Consider the following 18,756-nt stretch of genomic DNA (forward strand, 5'->3'; position numbering starts at 1 on the left):
AACACGTATAGTGCTGCCTACCTGGATTACGTCGTCATCTATTCCAGCACCTGGAAGGAACACCTACAGCACGTTGGAGCCGTGTTACGGACACTGGGAGAAGCCGGTCTTCGTATCAACCCAAAGAAATGTTTCTTTGGATTGGAGGAAGCCAAGTATTTGGGCTACCTAGTGGGTCGTGGTACGGTGAAGCCACAGTGCTCTAAAATACAAGCCATTTTGACATGGCCCCGTCCGCGAACCAAGCGGCAAGTCCAGGCATTTCTCGGATTAGCGGGGTATTACCGCCGGTTTGTACCACGTTTTTCGGAGAGGGCCGTGCCCTTGACTAATTTGACAAAGAAGAGGGCTCCTAACACTGTGGTATGGACTGATATGACTGAGGCAGCCTTCAGTGACTTAAAAAGGGCCCTGACGTCGGCACCCGTTTTAAAGGCGCCTGATTTTTCACGGCCTTTTATTCTCCAGACGGACGCTTCGGACACAGGCCTAGGGGCAGTGCTGAGCCAAAGTGTCGATGGTGCTAAGCACCCCATCATGTTTCTGAGCCAGAAACTGTTGGATCGGGAGACCAGATAACGCGGCAGTGGAGAGGGAGGCTCTTGCGATTAAGTGGGCGATCACACAGTTGAGATACTACCTCTTGGGTCGGGAGTTTACTCTAGTCACGGACCATGCCCCTTTACAGTGGATGGCCCTACACAAAGAGTCTAACCCGCGAGTCACGAGGTGGTTCCTCGATTTGCAACATTACAAGTTTTCGCTCATTCATCGGAAGGGTTCTCTACACGCCAATGCCGACGCTCTCTCCCGTGTTCACGACCTCTCGGTGCAGGACGCCCGACCCGACGGGTCTGGGCTAAGGGGGGGGCCCTGTCACACACGTGTGTTTAGGAGACAGCTAAAGGGCCTAAATACAGGTAGTTCCATGCCAGACCAGGGGGGGGGCGGAGTGCACTAATTTTCCCTCTCGATCTTTTGCAGACCATTCTAGGGAAATCCCACCCGGCTCTGGGGCAGCCACTGACATCACTTCTGGTTCCGGTCGGGATGACATCACTTCCGCTACTGGCCTTTAAAGCTGCCATCTTGCTACCTGGAGTTCAGTTCTGTTTTGGACACGATTGAATGAACATGTCTCTGTTCTTGAATAGCTTTTGCAGCCATAATCGATTAAATGGGTGGCTGCCCCAAACCTTCTCGATGTCTTTTGGTCGTTCTTCTGACAACATGTTAGAAAAGCAGATTTAAATTACTGCTAAAGAATCCATACAAATGTTGTGCATGACAGAGATCAGACTCTAAAATGAACGTTTACAGTTTCTGTCAACGCATATTTTTTAAGATGCTATGCAAAGCAGGCTATCAGTAATTGTTTGATTAACTGAAAATAAATGAGAGATAAACTGTACAGGAATACCTAATTAAATATTGACCATTTGTTGCTTTACTCATCATGCGATCTTCATTGTATACACCAGTTATACTTTTTGCAACAAAAGCTTGGATAGTGTGGACAGCCTCTGTACTGGAGTAGGCTCTTTCACATAGCACATGGCTATAAATTGGGTCGAAATTTTACTTCTGTTGATTTCTAATAAAATTACAGCATACTGAAAAAATCTGGGTTTACTTGTTAAATCTATGTTGACTGTAAACACAAGTGAAATAACTAGATCTGTACTGGAATTTAAAACTTATCGGATTAGTTCACATGTATTGCAAAATGAGTGCTGTATATTTATTGATTTAGGCCTTTTCATTAACTGCTCAAAATTTGCCTTTATGAAATTAACATATTACTCAATGCCAAATGAATGTAAAACTTCCATGTTATAATACCTATAAATAATACATAGCTTAGTAGACCGAGAAATACAATGCCCTAACTCTTCATTCATTATTAATACTAAACACTCAGGCAAACTAATTTTCAGACATTACAGATTAATAGAAGTTCACTGTCATGTTACTAAATGAAAATATGAGCATACATTTTATTCTCAATTTGAATATTTATTTGTTTATACACTGTTAATGGTGCTCTAAACATTCTTACTTGTCTTTAAAAAGCTGATGGGAGTAGTTATTTCATCAGGACAGGAACAAGGCAGGAAACATCCCACATTCATTTAAAAGAGTTTAATCTCATAGGCAACCCATGGTAGCAAAGAGAACCTCCTTCTTTATGACATTCTACTTTTGATTCTTTAATCAAATATTTCATATATCAAAAGTAAAACAAAAATATATGAAAACAACAGGGTGCTTTCTGAAACTGCACTCAATACAAATGTATCTTAAAGTAGCTTTTTACCTTGTGCAAGAGAGATTTGCCATCACCAAGTGGTTTTCCAGAAAGGGCATCTATTAGGAAAACAGCTAATAAAGAATAGAAACTTTAAGTAAAACAAAACAACTATTTTTTCAAATAGTAAACAAAATAACAAGTACATATATTAAAATTGCCAAATGTTTAATCCATTAATTTTCTAAACAATGTCTTTCAGAGAGGTGGGGACATTATGTTGTCATTTATTCATTTTCCAAACTACTGTCTTGAAAAAAAACCTACAGCCTATTAGACATGCATGTCTTTGAGATTGGCAAGAAGTCTGAGAAAACCCCTACATTTATGGGAATAATGTGGAAAATCATCAGGCTATAACTAGACCGGGATTTGAAACCAGGAACCCTGATGTGTGCTAGAAATAGCTTTCTAGATATATTTTGTTCAAATTAAATGTAATATTCTGTTTAAAGAACACCTTAAAGAAGAGTTTTATTTTAATATAAATGCATATGACAAAACAAAAAATCACCCAAACAGTATGGTAGTTCATAATGGCACACTTTTTATATGTAAGCATTTCTTCAAAACCTTTCTAATATCATTTTGCTTCAATATAAAGTTTGCAGGATTTATGGTATATCTTTTCCACATATTCTAACAAAATAACATATTTAAAAGAAAACAACGAAGCTAAACATATATTACTGGTCAAAGGTTTTAGAAAACCTCAGTTTTTCTTCAGATTTAATCAGTTGGAATGCAAAGAATGATCTAATATGACGAAAAGGTAAGCAGTAAACTGCCAAAGGTTTAAATTTAAAGTTTAGGTTATCAGAAACTGAAAAAAAGGAAATATCAGAATGTTACAAATAGGCCTTTTTTAGGGAGCAACTAATAGGTTACAACCTACAGATGCTCTGCAACAATTAAAGCAAATTAAGTCTTGTGAGATGAAGCAAACAACTTGCACAGGTGTCCCATCTTCTGTTAATTACTTAAAAAAACCTGTCTGTCTTAAAGCAAAGTTTAAACAGACTGTGTTGCTACACCATCTGTGGTACAACTTGGACAATATTCCTGTGATAATGGAAAGAAAATGGCAGTTAACAAATTAAATGAGACAGAGCATTAATACCCTTAGAAGTATAGGCTTTACATTTAGAGAAACTACAAAAAAAAAAATCAAAGTATCAGTGAGTACAGTGTCATATATAATCCAAAGGAAATTGGAAACTAGAAGAAATTCTGATAGGAAGAGAACTGGCAGACCCAAAGTCACAACTCAATCAGAAGACACATTTATGCCACCAGCTTCTGTGGTAGGATCCTCACCGCACAACAGCTTCAAGCACAGCTTAACAGTGATTGAAAAAACAAGTCTCAGTTTCTACTATGAAGATGAGACTTTGTCCAGTCTGCAGTAGTCCACAGCTGGTATTTCAAGGCCCTATGTTGTCCTTTAAGGAACAGCTTTCTTACTGCCATTCACCCTGTCAAACCTGCAGCACTAAGTCTCCTCTTCACAGTAGAAGCTGAGACTTGCTTTTTTTCAATCACTATTAAGCTGTTCTTGAAGCTGTTGTGCAGTGAGGCATCTATCATGCAAGCTGGTGCCCCTCAGAAACTTGTCTTCTGATTGGGTTGTAACTTTAGGCTCTTCTTATCAGAGTTTCTTTCAGTTTCCAATTGCCTTTGGATTTTGTGGTGCACCATACTCACTGACACTTTGATATTATATATATATATATATAAAAATAAATTTTTTGCAATATCTCTAAATGAAAGGCCCACACTTCTAAGGGTAATAATGTTCCATCTCATTTCATTTGTTAATTGTCATTTTTTGACATTAACACTAGAATATTGTCCAAGCAGTACTGCAGAGGGTGTAGTAACAGTCTGTTCAAACTCTGGTTTAAGACAGATAGAAGGTTTTCAAGTAATCAATAAAAGTTAGGACACTTGTGCAAATTGTTTGCTTCAACCTGCAAGGCTTAATTTACTTTAATTACTGCAAAACATCTGCAGGTTGTAACCTATTAGTTTTTATCTGAAGAAAACCCGTTTATAATATTCTGATATTTCATTTTTTTCAGTTTTTAAAAACCTAAACTTTAAATTTACACTTTTGGCAGTTTATTGCCTACCTTTTCAGCATTTTAGGTCATTCATTGCATTTCAACTGACTAAATTTGAAAGAAAACTGGAAAAACTAAGTTGTTCTAATACTTAGTGCATCTATAAAGGAAGAAAAACTAAAAATATTGATTTATTATTTGGTAAGAAGGCAGTAAGGTTAATATAATGTTCCTCTTGCCTTTTTTGTAAGCAAGGTTTGGATGTCTAAGCAGTTGCACAACATATTTAAGCACTCCAAAGGTTAAAGATCTACTGTCTATTATTGTGGAAAGGATTTCCAGGGAGAACTGTGTCTTTATCATGCTGTACTGAGTTATTAATGTATGTAAAGATGATAATGGCACTGCAATGATGACAATACATTAAGTGATTTGTCGGAATATGTGCTAGGTATACCAACATTATTATTATTATTATATTGCAGTCACTAGAAGAAGTGTGAGTACCTTTACTATCCCTTACGTATCTGGTTTAGAAATTCATAGCAAAGTTTTATATATTCAAAACATTTATGGTGGACATAGTTATAAATCAATATGAATATGTCAGACACTTTGGAAGCCATTGAGAAGAACAGTCATATCAACGGACAGTCTTTTTTTTAGCATAGTTCTTATTGTACAGTAATCCCTCGCTATATTGCGCTTCGCCTTTCGCGGCTTCACTCCATCGCGGATTTTATATGTAAGCATACTTAAATATATATCGTGGATTTTTCGCTGCTCGCGGGTTTCTGCGGACAATGGGTCTTTTAATTTCTGGTACATGCTTCCTCAGTTGGTTTGCCCAGTTGATTTCATACAAGGGACGCTATTGGCAGATGGCTGAGAAGCTACCCAGCTTACTTTTCTCTTTCTTTTGCGCTGACTTTCTCTGATCCTGACGTAGGGGGATTGAGCAGGGGGGCTGTTCACACACCTAGACGATACAGACGCTCGTCTAAAAATGCTGAAAGATTATCTTCACGTTGTGATCTTTTGTGCAGCTGCTTCCTGAAACGACATGCTGCACGGAGCTTCGCATACTTAAAAGCTTGAAGGGCACGTATTGATTTTTGATTGAAAAACAAACTCTGTCTCACTTTGTCTGCTCCTGACGGAGGGGGTGTGAGCTGCCGCCTTCAACAGCTTTGTGCCGCGGTGCTTCACATATTTAAAAGAAAAACAGCCCTATTGATCTGTTTGCTTTTCTCTCTATCTCTGTGACAGTCACTGCTCCTACTTCCTTTGAAGAGGAAGATATGTTTGCATTCTTTTAATTGTGAGATGGAACTGTCATCTCTGTCTTGTCATGGAGCACAGTTTAAACTTTTGAAAAAGAGACAAATGTTTGTTTGCAGTGTTTGAATAAAGTTCATGTCTCTCTACAACCTCCTGTGTTTCTGCGCAAATCTGTGACCCAAGCATGACAATATAAAAATAACCATATAAACATATGGTTTCTACTTCGCGGATTTTCTTATTTCGCGGGTGGCTCTGGAACGCAACCCCCGCGATGGAGGAGGGATTACTGTACTCCAATTTCTTTTTTTGACTATTTCTTTCTATGGCTGATCTATGTGATGATAGGAGAAGATTGGTGTTGCCTTTCATCATGAAATTCTATAATACTAGGTAGTTTAGAAAGTTCTACACTTTTAAATTTATCCTAGAATAGATGAATGGCAGGGCTATTAACAGAAATTGAAAACTACTCATCACATTTTCAAGCTGTCAGCCATTAAAGGCAGTTATTGTGAACATTAAATGCTTAAAGGCTTCTTCTACTATGTGGTCAAGTTATCTCTGCTGGACCCACAAGTAACATCAGACAACAGGAAACTCTCTGTGTATGGGGACTGGAGATGGAAAAAACTCTTGATACAGTGACCTTTGAAATGAATTATATTTGTGTCTTTTCCAAGGTGGTGGCTATAAGCTCATTATCCATGATGCTCCTTTTCACCTCTAAATGCTGAGGGGGAATTACACTCCCAACAGGAATTACTTCTCGAATACTGTTTGCATATTGTGAACTTTACAACATATTGTCTTTACACTTATTCAAACTCAGTTAATGTATTTGAAAGGCCACACATGCTTTCTAACCCCTATGCCTCATTTTTGACACAGGATTTCCATAGCTGAACCTATTTCACCCGAGGTAAAAAATAAGTACTATAAACCCATAATTATGATTAATTTTCACGTAATATTGAATATTTGTTTGTTTTAGTACTAACAAAGTAGAATTAGATATATAATATTTTCTACACTTTGTACTGAAGGACATAAATATAGAAGACCTCTTCCCATGTTGCTATTGTACAAGTCTAGCATTTCAGAATGTGCCATTACTTGTAGCTGCTCTACATTATATAACCAAATGTATAGTTATTTATTTTTCTCATCAGCAGTCTCAAACTATAGGCCCAAAGAGGCACAGGTACAGCTGAAATCTATAAACTTTAATTCTGTCAGTTCTTTGCAAGTGATGGCAGACATTTCTTTATCCCTATTTGTAAGATGTGAGAAATGGTAATGCACAGCTAGAACAGACAGAAATGGGGAATATATATACTGTATCTCCTGACATCTTGCCCAATACTAACTAGTTTGAAGTTTTTAAGGGTTGGCTTCTAATACGACTTTAGATTTAAAAGTCACCCATTTTTTAAGCAGTATTAAAACAAAGCTAAAACAATGCAAATAATTTCATATTTAATCCAAAATGTTTTACCTTTTTCATCTGCTTTATCTCTTATTGCAATTGTGTCATTACTGAGAGAGATAGTTTGGGAATTCAAAGTGTCTGTTCTCAATCCTGGAAACTTAGGAGTTGAAATGAGTCTTCCTTCATAGGAAAACAAATAGATTCCAGCTCCATCAACCAGAAGAAAGTGCCTAAAAACAAAAGTAATCACATATCAGCATTTTGAAGAGTTTGATGCATTTCTTTAATATTTTGTAACCTGCTAAGCCTAAAAAAATTTGAAGAGGCAGGGCATTTTTCAGCATAGAAAGGCTAAAAGAAAAATACAAATCATGGATGAAAAGCCAGTCCAACATAGGGAATGCTTAAGTTTATTCACATTGGCCCAATTAACTTAATACAAATCAAAATCAGTAAGGAAAACACCACAAGTAGAATTTCTAAACTACAAAGACATGCAGATCCAGGAATCAACCCAGAGCTTTCTAGGTCTGTGAGTCAGCAGGTCTAAATACCATGATGTAATTCATAAAAGTTAAATCCATACAGTTATGGCACCTCCTTAATTCAATTATTGATGTGCACAAAGCAAAGCTCTCTATAGAGAACAGAGGACACAAAACAGGAACTAATAAATAAAAGGGAAAGAAATAAGTTTGTCATAAATCAACCCACTTCACACACTGCAAAAAATCAAAATACTGTAAAGTAAAACCAATGAAGACATTTTGAGATTATGCAAGCTCCATACAGACAAAGACTAAAGAAAAGGATTCTAAAACCAGTCTACAGGTGTTGTGAGGCAACAGTGCTAACCAGTGTTTTACCAAACCACCCTAAGAAGTTTAAAATTAAGCTTTAGTGTTTATACAGTTGAGGCTATTATTTAAGAATTGTGAAGTTATTTAACAAAACTTGCTTTTTCTGCTCACAATCTTTAGAATGATTCATGTAATCATATTAGCTACAAAGCAGTAAATTGATGCACTAGAGATGAATGAAAGCATACTATAGTAAACAATCATGGACAATGAAGAAATAGAATGACTTCTGAATTTTTTTTAGCAAATATGGTGAGCTAGCTAAAATGTATATTTTGCATACATTTTTTATAATATATATATATATATATATATATACTAGCCATGTGCGCCCAACTACGTTGCGCGTGTTAAAGTTGTCTGTGAAGGGCTCCCTGTTTAAACGCGGCTGCCAGTCGTGAACTGGGCCCTTCGTCGCACAGCATTATGATTTTTTATAAGGGAAACAAAATTACAAAACCCTTGGACATTGATTCGATAGGAACGGCCTACTTGGAATCACTGTCCGAATAGTAATTATGTGGTGGTGGAGGAGCATTTCTGCTTCTCTCCGTTCACAGTCCGTCTCGTTTTCATGATACTGGCGTTTCCTCTCACGATCACTTCTCAACCTTTCTCCAATCTCGCAGGTTGCTTTGTGGCAATCCAAAGAGTAAGGAAGAACCAATGCTTCTTTCTTGAACTCCAAACGCCGACTGATGGAAAATCATAGAAGTGTGTCCGACTTACATACTCTGACTGCCGACTCCAAGAAGTGGGTGAACATTCGATTTGGACGAAGTGCTGCCAATGACGGTCGATAGAAACACAAAAAACCACAGTCTCGACAACGAAGCAGGTGTCGACGCCAGATCTAAACACACAGAGTGGCATCAACAGTGTTTGTAAACAAAAGTAACAACTAAGGTGTTGTGTATTCAGCCAGTACAAACAGCACATAATCTCCTTTAGTTCAATCCTCTTTAATCACCACACTCCAACCTCATCCAACGATCCTCCCCCTCACTTCCTCTCCTCCTCCATCAGTACTGCCCTCTACTGAACACAGCAGGAACACCACACAAGGCAGTGAATTCACGGACAAACAAAGATCAAGATCCAAATGAAGATTATATATAAAGATATTATATGCATATAAATAAGCATATAAAGAGTGTGAAAAAATGTCATCTTTGTATGCATTCCATCAAATAGTTTGAAAGTCAATACTATAAAGCTTGGCTAGCAGCAGATTACTTTGGGAGTATACATTGTTTTGGCAGTGAGATTTCACATTTCTCATACCACACTTCAACAAAAAAAAAAAAAAAAAAAAATCAGGTAATTGCCCATCAGTCAAACAAAAATATTCAAAATAATTCTGATGGAGGTGGTTCATATGGCCTTTACAGTTCTGTTTGCCTCTTCTAATTTATTTTCAGACAATGAGAGAATAAAATCTCCAGAAACGTATGATTAATGATAGTTTAAAAACCTGCCAATAACACAAATTGCTGTTGACATCACAATAGAAACTAGTTTTCCTGCTAGACATGTCCTTGCTTCATAAAAGATAAATCAGCCAGTTCCAATTGCTACACTATTTTTAATATGTCTTTAATGAGCATCACAGGACATTTTGTGCATATACAATACTACTCACATTAAGCTTCCCAGGAGTACTAGAGTTCACAATTTATTCTGTCTGCCTCTACAACTGCACTTCTATCTTCATTCTTTCATACACAGTCACTCATGAGTCTGAATTTGTCTCATCGTCTCTTAAACATTTATATATTAAAAATATATCATAGATGCAGGCAATTTTCAAAGCAATTAATTTTAATAATGCTTTGAAAAATAGATAGCTATATAGAAAAGCAGATCTAAAGTAGAAAAAATGATGTGTCATGTCATATCATCAGTCTTCAGGAAGTTTTTCACTTGTGAAAATAAATTATGCCAGTGAGGAAAACATACAGACATCCACCAATAACAGAACTGTGATAAAAATGTAGTAGTTATGCCAAAGTACTTAGAATAAGCATTTATGTAATATGTATGCTATGAAGTCATCAATCAATATGCAGAAACATCTATCTCAGGGGTCCCCAACTCTGGTACTGGAGGGCCCCAGAGGCTGCAGGTTTTCATTCTAACCCTTTTCTTAATTAGTCCACTGTTTTTGCTAATTAACTTTTTAAAATTAATTTTAATTGACTTGTTTTTTAACATTTATTCCCCTGAATTTCTTCATACTTCCTCTCAATTGCTTCATTTCTTTCCTTAAATGACAACCAAACAGAAATGAAATATGAAGTGAGAGAGCCAACAGAAGACCAACTAAGTTAGGGCCTGAAACTCCAAATAATTTCACTCCAACAAATTGCTTAATTAGGCTCCGATTCTTGTTGTTAATTAAACCCATTCTTTAATTCCACGGCTTGTTGCTGCACTCACTGTGCAATACATTTTCAAAATTGTTGATTTTCTCTTTTCTAAGAGCAGTGTTAAAATGTTTTGAGACCTTCACCTTTCTTTATTTTCAGATATTATATGATTGAAAATGTTGGTCATGTTTTGGTTCATTCTGTGTCTCATTTTTGTTTGGCTGCTAATTAAGGGAAAAAAAACAATTAAGGGGTCTGAGTCTTCAAAAGCAAGTCAAATAAAATTAATTCAAAAGAAGTTAATTAGGAGGAAAAACAGGTCACTAATTAAGAAAAGGGTTAGAATGAAATCCTGCAGCCAATGGGGCCCTCAAGGACCAGACCCCAGTTGAGGACCCCTGATCTGTCTCTTACTTCAAAATGGGCTTAGATTTATAATTGACTGTTGCTCTTTCTGATACAATAGTTAGATGCTTGAGGACACTTTTAGTAGTTAAATTTTATGGTAACAAAGTAATTTCCTGAAACAAATTGCACAAAATCATTATAGAGTAAAATTAGCTAACTTCTCAAATACTAAACTTGTGATAATCTTGGGTAAAAGACAAATAACCATTTTTACCATAAATAAAGTTAATTATCAATGCAAAATAAATAACATCACTTTACCAAATTCAATTCAAAATATTGTGAAACAATTCATTCAGTCAATTAGCCTTAAATGAGTACATTTCACTTGAAGCACAATCTAAAGTCACAGCAAACTACAACAAAATACAAAATAACAAGGAGGTGGAAGAGTTTGGGAGCATACGCTGCTTACAGTACAGTGTCACACCCACCACATGACGAACGATCCAGTTTGGGACCAGAGTGCTGCCCTGCTATGGGTGACACCTCAGCACCACACTGGAATAGTGAGATTCTTTATCACCAACACGCAAGTTTTCCATGCAAGTTGGATGTCCTGCTTGCATGGCTGGATGCAAGTTAATCTCATACCCAGGACAGAGCTACTGTTGGTTAAGGGCATTGCTCAATGGGCCCAACGAAGTAGAGTCACTTCTGGCGTGCCTGAACTGGCAACCAGAGTAGATCTCTAGCCAAAGAGCCATCAGTCCGCCCATAAAATAAGAAGAATGATTACTATATAAGTAAAATATCAATGCCAAATATTTATTTTTAAGAATAATCACCTCCTTATATGTAATTGTTTTTAATCAATTTTATTGATTAAATTATATAGCTGTCCTTTATAGTGTTGACAATTTAAAAGTTATTCTTTACATGACTACGAATTCAGAATATATTGTACAAATTCACTACAGAAATATACATTTTACAGTTGGTCTCGTCCGTTGGGAGAGATGGACGTCTGAAGCGGAGCTCCGTTAGCAGCGGTGTTATTTTTTAATATTATTTCTTTATTATCCTGAGATATCCTGTATTTATCCAACCCGAGGGTTCTACTGCAGTATATGCAAGCATATATAAACATGGCTGGTAAGAAAGGGGCTCAGAAAGAAATGGAAAAGAAAACTAAAGCTACATCCAAACCCAGAGCAGCAAGTCCAAGTTCAAATTCAAGGTACGGCCTTTCAGAGACTGACCTGGAACAGATGGACGAAAGCCCTGACTCGTCAGGACTACGGTCTGCTGCATCGTCTCCAGTTGAGAGCAAAATGGGGAGTGAATGTGCAAGTGACGCGGGTCACAATAGCTCGCCGATTGGAGAAGATCATTTGAAACTGGAAAAGGCCTTGCAGTCCGCGCTTTCACCTACTCTAAGCGAGCCAGGGACATCGGCTGTAATAGAGCCTGTACAGTGTTTGAAAGCAGAAATGACCTGTCCGAACTGAAGGTGATGATCGCTGCGCTAAAGCAAGAGATAAAGAATGATATAAAGAAAAGTGAAAAGGCAAGTGAGAAGCAGCTACTGCGGGAGCTGCGGCAGGATAACAAAGACTCTGAGAAACGCGTATATATCCGCTTTGAAGCAGCCTTTAATGCTATGCTGGATAAAATTGAGGAACAGATTCAAGAAAGTGCGTCTAAACTGAGCACACTTGCCAATCAGCTGGAGGATGTTAAGCAGGCATTCACGACACGAATTGAAATAGCCGAAAATCTAGCATCCACCGCTGATGGAAAAGCAACAGCTGCCAGTTACGAATGCAAAAAACTCGGAGACAGACTTGCTGTTCTGGAAGATGGAAACAGAAGGAATAATATTAGAATCGAAGGTCTGCCTGAGAATTGTGAAAGTCCAAACCCAGTGAAATTCACAGCTGAATTTTTTTCTAAAATAATTGGAGAGGACTTTAAATCAGATACCAAGATAGCAGCAGCTTATCGCATACGTGGATCAAATACCTTTAGACCTAGGTCTTTTATTATCCGCTCCGAGAGATTACTATGTAAGATAGATGTGATGGCACTCCTCAGACGCAAGCAAGAGATTATATTTGAAAATAACCATATTCGTATTTACCCTGATTTCTCTCCCACAACAGCTGCTAAACAAGCAGCCTTCTACAACATTAAACAGCGGTTACGGCAAGCCAATATCAAATACAGCCTCTTGTACCCTGCCAAACTGAAAGTGGATGTTCAAGGCCAATACCACGTCTTTTCAAGCAAGGAGGAAGCAGAAAAGGAATTAAGAAAGCTGATCCAGACACTATTCTGAAACACAATAGTGAGTCGCATCCTGTCATGGCATGGCAAGGAGATATCACCTGCTATCTGATCCACTTGTAATTAAACGGGTATTATAATTATACATCCTTTTCATTACTTGGATGCTTTCTGTTTATGTTTTAATTACAGTTATAGACGTATGTGTGGAAGAAATTAACCCTTTCATTTTTTTTCTTACTACCCTAAAGGAGACTGTTTAACATCATACCCTTGGTTTATTGTTATTATTCCATTAAGACTTACTATGCTTATCCTGGACCACTTTCTAACACCATCCCCTGGGTTTATTATCTTATTACTTTAAGATTGCTGAACATTATATTATATATTTTATGCTTATAGTTTGTTAATGATTATATATAATCATAGTTTGTTAATGATTATATTTTAGGCATATAGTATTTAGACTATACTGGCAATAGATATCTCTACTTTTCAATCCTAAAACACCGCTGCGTGGGGGCTTGTTTTGCTTTGGATGTGTTCTATCTCTAGGTATGTCAGAGGACCGAGACTTTGTGAAGTGGGGTCCAGCCTCAGGTGGGGAGGCAAAAGGGGGGGAGAGAAAGAGAGCAGGCTATATCTAATCTATCCTTTGAATCCTTATAATTATAACTACCAACGTAACAACAGGCTGCATGGCAATAACTCTTGGGGATATAGGAAATTAAGGTTAAAGCTGTCACACTTCCAGTTAAGATTATAAAATGACATCAAAAACTCAGAATCAATATCTCCATGATGAGACAGTCAACTTTGTGAGCTGAAATGTTAAAGGCCTGAATCACGAATTAAAGAGAAAGAAAGTACTCTCTCACCTGTAACAGGTTTAAACGCTAAAATAGTATTTTTACAGGAGACTCATTTACTAAGCAAGGATCAGTTCTGCCTGAAAAAGGACTGGACTGGCCAAATGTTCCATTCTAGCTTTACAAAGAAAACTAGAGGGGTGGGAATTCTCATACATAGAACAGTCCCATTTGTAGCATCAGATGTAGTATCTTATCCGGAAGGGAGATAGGTGATGGTCATGGGCAACTTATTTATCTGTAAAATGATTTTGATAAATATTTATGCACCTAATGTTGATGATAAGGAATTCATACAAAACGTATTTGCATCCATCCCCAATGTGAACACTCATAAAATTATAATGGCCGGGGACTTTGTGTTTTAAATCCACTCTTAGATAGGACTCCTGTCACAGGGGGGGATGACATCTAACACTGCAAAGATAATTACACAGTTTGTAACTGACCACAACTTATCAGACCCCTGGAGGTTTCTAAACCAAAACTCAAGAACATATTCTTTCTACTCACCAGTACATCATTGCTACTCAAGAATAGATTATTTCTTTATAGATAATAATTTCTTGCCTATGATTAAATCTTGCAAGTACGATGCTATTGTTATTTCCGACCATGCACTTCTGATCTTGGAGCTATAATCACTATGCCCCACACACTCACCTCGTAGATGGCGTCTTAACCCGCTTCTATTAGCAGACGAGAGAACTGTACAGAATTTATATCCAAACAAATCAGTTTCTTCTTAGAGACAAACACATCCTCAGAGGTCTCTGCAGGAATACTTTGGAAAACTCTAAAGGTGTTCTTAAGAGGACAGATTATTTCGTATCTTTCCCACAGGAATAAATTCGAAACCAAGAAAGTATCAGAACTAAAAAGTGAAATTACTAGAATAGATGAAGAACATGCCAGGCTTCCAAGTGAGGCTCTACATAGGAAAAGGCAGGCTCTGCATTCAGAACTCAACCTCTTGACAACTAAAGAAACTGAACAACTAATTTATAAATCCAGACATCATTACTATGAACACGGAGAGAAAGCTAATAAGCTTTTAGCTCAAAAAATCCACAAGCAAGAAGTTCACAATGCAATCCCAGTAATCACCAACACGAACGGAGACGAAATTATTGACCATAAAAATATAATGCACACATTTAGAGACTACTATAAATCCTTATATTCTACTGAATTCAAAGAAGACAACACACAATCTAATGCATTTCTGGATACATTACAGTTACTACAAATAGATACTTTTAGTGCGGAGGAACTGGATAAACCTCTGGCGCTATCAGAATTAGTAGATGCTATAAAGTCACTTCAAGGCGGGAAAGCAGCAGGCCCTGATGGCTACCCTGCAGAATTTTATAAGAAATTCTCTGCTCAGCTAGCTCCCCTCCTATTAGCAACATTTACAGAAGCTAGAGACAATCAAATTCTACCTCAAACTTTTCGCCAAGCATTAATCACCGTCTTCCCTAAACAAAATAAGGACTTATTACAATGTGCATCATACAGACCAATTTCACTTCTGAATAATGATGTTAAGATACTCTCAAAAATCATAGCTAGAAGGATGGAGAAAGTGCTGCCTTCGGTAATATCACAAGATCAAACTGGATTTATCAAGGGTCGACACTTATCCTCCAATCTTTGACGCCTGTTTAATGTAATATACTCACCAACAAAGTCAAACACCCCAGAAATATTATTATCACTGGATGCAGAAAAAGCATTTCACATGATTGAATGGAAATACCTTTTCATTACATTAGAGAAATTTGGGTTTGGCCCGAACATTTGTGCATGGATCAAACTACTGTATACCAATCCAGAAGCTTCAGTTTGTATTAACAACATTTGTTCAGAATACTTTAAATTAGAACGTGGTACCAGACAAGGATGCCCCTTGTCACCACTGCTATTTGCAATCGCCATTGAACCACTGGCGGTTCACTGTCGAAATGCTGATCAGATAAATGGGATTATCAGAGAAGGACTGGAACAGAAAATTTCTCTATATGCAGATGATATGGTACTGTATATATCAGACCCACAAAATTCTGTGCCTGCAGTCTTAACAGTACTTACAGAATTTCAAAAGATCTCTGGTCTCAGAATTAATTTGAATAAAAGTGTACTCTTTCCAGTGAATTCACAAGCACACAGTATTAGATTGGACACCTTCCCTTTTATCATTGCAGATCAGTTTAAATACCTAGGGGTAAACATCACAAGTAAACAAAGCTCTTTATCAACAAAATTTCGCCATCTGTATGGAAAAAATTAAGCAAGACTTGCATAGATGGGCAACCCTTCATCTGACTCTAGCTGGAAGAATTAACGTTGTTAAGATGAATATTCTTTCTAAGCTTTTTTTTTATTTCAAAACATTCTAATATACATCAATAAATCATTTTTAAGCAATTAGATTCAACAATAACCTAATTTATTTGGAACTCAAAACATCCACGTATCAAAAGAGCGACCCTACAAAGACCTAAGGCAGAAGGTGGCATCTACCTAACTTTCAGTTTTATTACTGGGCAGCAAACATACAAGCTATAAAAACCTGGACACAAATAGATGAACATACACAGACCTGGTCTGCAACAGAAGTAAAATCCTGCAGTACTTCTTTATATTCCCTGCTTTGTGCCCCAATAAATGCAAGGTATTGGCAATATACTAATAACCCAATTGTCCTTCACTCACTCAGAATATGGAACCAATGTAGAAAGCATTCTAAGATGGAGAAGCTTTTATCTGTGGCCTCTGCAAGAGAACCACATCTTTCAACCCTCGCAAACATATGCAGTTTTTAATATCTGGAAAAGATTTGGGATTAAATTGCTCAGAGATCTTTATATAGACAACATCTTTGCATCCTACGAACAATTACATTCCAAATTTAACTTTCCAGCTACACATTTCTTTCACTATCTTCAAATTAGGAACTTTGTTAAACAGAACCTGCCCGATTTTCCTCATCTTGCACCCTCGTCCACGCTGGAAAAAATATTGCTCAATTTCAAGGACTTAGACACCATCTCTGCCATATATAAAATTATTTTACAGTCCCTCCCTTTAAAAGATCCAAGAGGACAATGGGAAAAAGATCTCTTAATCAATATATCAGAAAAGGAATGGAAAACAGCAATGCAGAGACTTCACTCGAGCTCCGTATGTGCAAAGCATACAATTATTCAACTCAAAATTATATATCGAGCACATCTGTCTCGCCTAAAACTGTCCAAAATGTTTCCAGGGCAAGATCCAACCTGCGAACGCTGCAATCAAGTCCTAGCCTCACTGGATCACTTGTTTTGGGCCTGCACCAAATTAACATAATTTTGGACCAAAATTTTTAAGTGCCTTTCAGACAGCCTTGGTGTCACAATCCCTCCTAACCCATTAACAGCTGTATTTGGTGTTCTTCCAGATGGTTTCAAAGTGGAGAAGGACAAACAAACTGTGATTGCATTCACTACACTTTTGGCACGCAGACTTATTTTGCTAAACTGGAAGAATCCTAACACTCCTCTTTTAAGTCAGATGGGAAACCAATGTTTTATATTATTTGAAATTGGAAAAAATCAAATATACAGTTAGAGGTTCTGTACAGAATTTTTTTAAAACCTGGCAGGATATAATCAATAAAATTTTAGAATAAGCTCTTAAAGCACGGAGGAAGCAATTATCTCCGCATCTCTTTTTCCTCTCCATGCATCTCTACTGGTCTATTAAACTCATAAATTTAGGTATGTCTACAAGCCTTAAGTTTTACTCTGTTGGCCATACTCTCTCTCCCAGGGGTGGGGGGTCGACTTGTCTTTGTTTTTTTCTTCAACATTATTTGTAAAAATTGATTGAATTGTATGAATGATTACAATAATAAAAAAAAATGAAATATACATTTTACCTTTCTGCCTGTAGGATCAAACTGACAGTTCCTTCTTTAAGATCAAAAATTAGTGGTGTATTCCAGTTCTTAGTGCTGTAATAAAGAACATTTCAGCAGTCTTATTTGTATTGAAGTACTTTTTACATGAGTACAAATATTCCCATCTTTAAATGTTACATAAAACAGAATAAAATTGTTTTACGTTTCATTTAACTACTAACATCAGTGCTGAATATATTCATAAAAAGTTTTGAGGGTAAAATTGGATGCTACAGATTCTGTACCAGCATTTACATAACTTACCTGTAGACATAGCACTGCAAAGATGTGGTAACTACCAAATGCCCATGTAATAAGGAAGCCTTAATCACCCTGTCACGAAACTCCAAGACATCCACTGCATCATTCAAGACGTTCCTCACCTGGAAAATGTAAGACTTGCCAAATTTGTGTGTATACTGTTGTTACTAAATACACCTTTACAGAATGCGTTACTTTAACTATCACAGAACATAGTTAATAGAAGTGCTTAAGAGTAATTTAAACTGTAAATCCACACAACACGTGAGGAAGAAAAATGCAAATAAAAGCTAACTTTATGTGATTTTTATACTAGCATGATTTTTTTTCCCCATACAAAAGCAACAGTGCAGGATACTTCCAGTAAAGTATAACACAACATTAATTTGTACCCTTTTGTATAACTTTAATAAAGAAGTAGCATATTTTATATTCAAGATGCTAAACCATTTAACTGACACAATTAACATAATGAAGTCAATTTTAAAGTTAAGATGCACTTCAAATGACCGAGTGCCTTCAATGGTGAACTATATAGTTGTAAGAATACAATACGTATCCAAATATCAACAAACTGTGTTCCTTAAATCACAAACCACTGGCAGATGTGCACACAAATAAAAACCTTACTCCACTAAAAATAAATAAATTAAGACATCTATTTGTTTAATTAGGGCAAACACTATCTTATAAAATGTCTCAGCTGACCTTTCATTCAGACTTACAA

The 18,756-nt window shown here is 36.9% G+C and overlaps 1 protein-coding gene across 1 annotated transcript in view; it reads right to left on the reverse strand.

The window, feature by feature from the left end:
- Positions 1 to 18,756, reverse strand: part of ift80 (intraflagellar transport 80 homolog (Chlamydomonas)) — a 246,937-nt gene that overhangs the window by 52,860 nt on the left and 175,321 nt on the right. The window contains exons 10-13 of the mRNA XM_051923320.1: positions 18,033 to 18,151; positions 17,748 to 17,822; positions 7,151 to 7,314; positions 2,318 to 2,382 (exon numbers count right to left, since the gene is read on the reverse strand). Of these exons, the coding sequence (XP_051779280.1) occupies positions 2,318 to 2,382; positions 7,151 to 7,314; positions 17,748 to 17,822; positions 18,033 to 18,151 (423 nt within the window). The remainder of the gene's footprint in view (positions 1 to 2,317; positions 2,383 to 7,150; positions 7,315 to 17,747; positions 17,823 to 18,032; positions 18,152 to 18,756) is intronic.

Source organism: Erpetoichthys calabaricus, chromosome 2 (genome assembly GCF_900747795.2).
Source record: "Erpetoichthys calabaricus chromosome 2, fErpCal1.3, whole genome shotgun sequence".
NCBI classification, from domain to species: domain Eukaryota; kingdom Metazoa; phylum Chordata; class Cladistia; order Polypteriformes; family Polypteridae; genus Erpetoichthys; species Erpetoichthys calabaricus.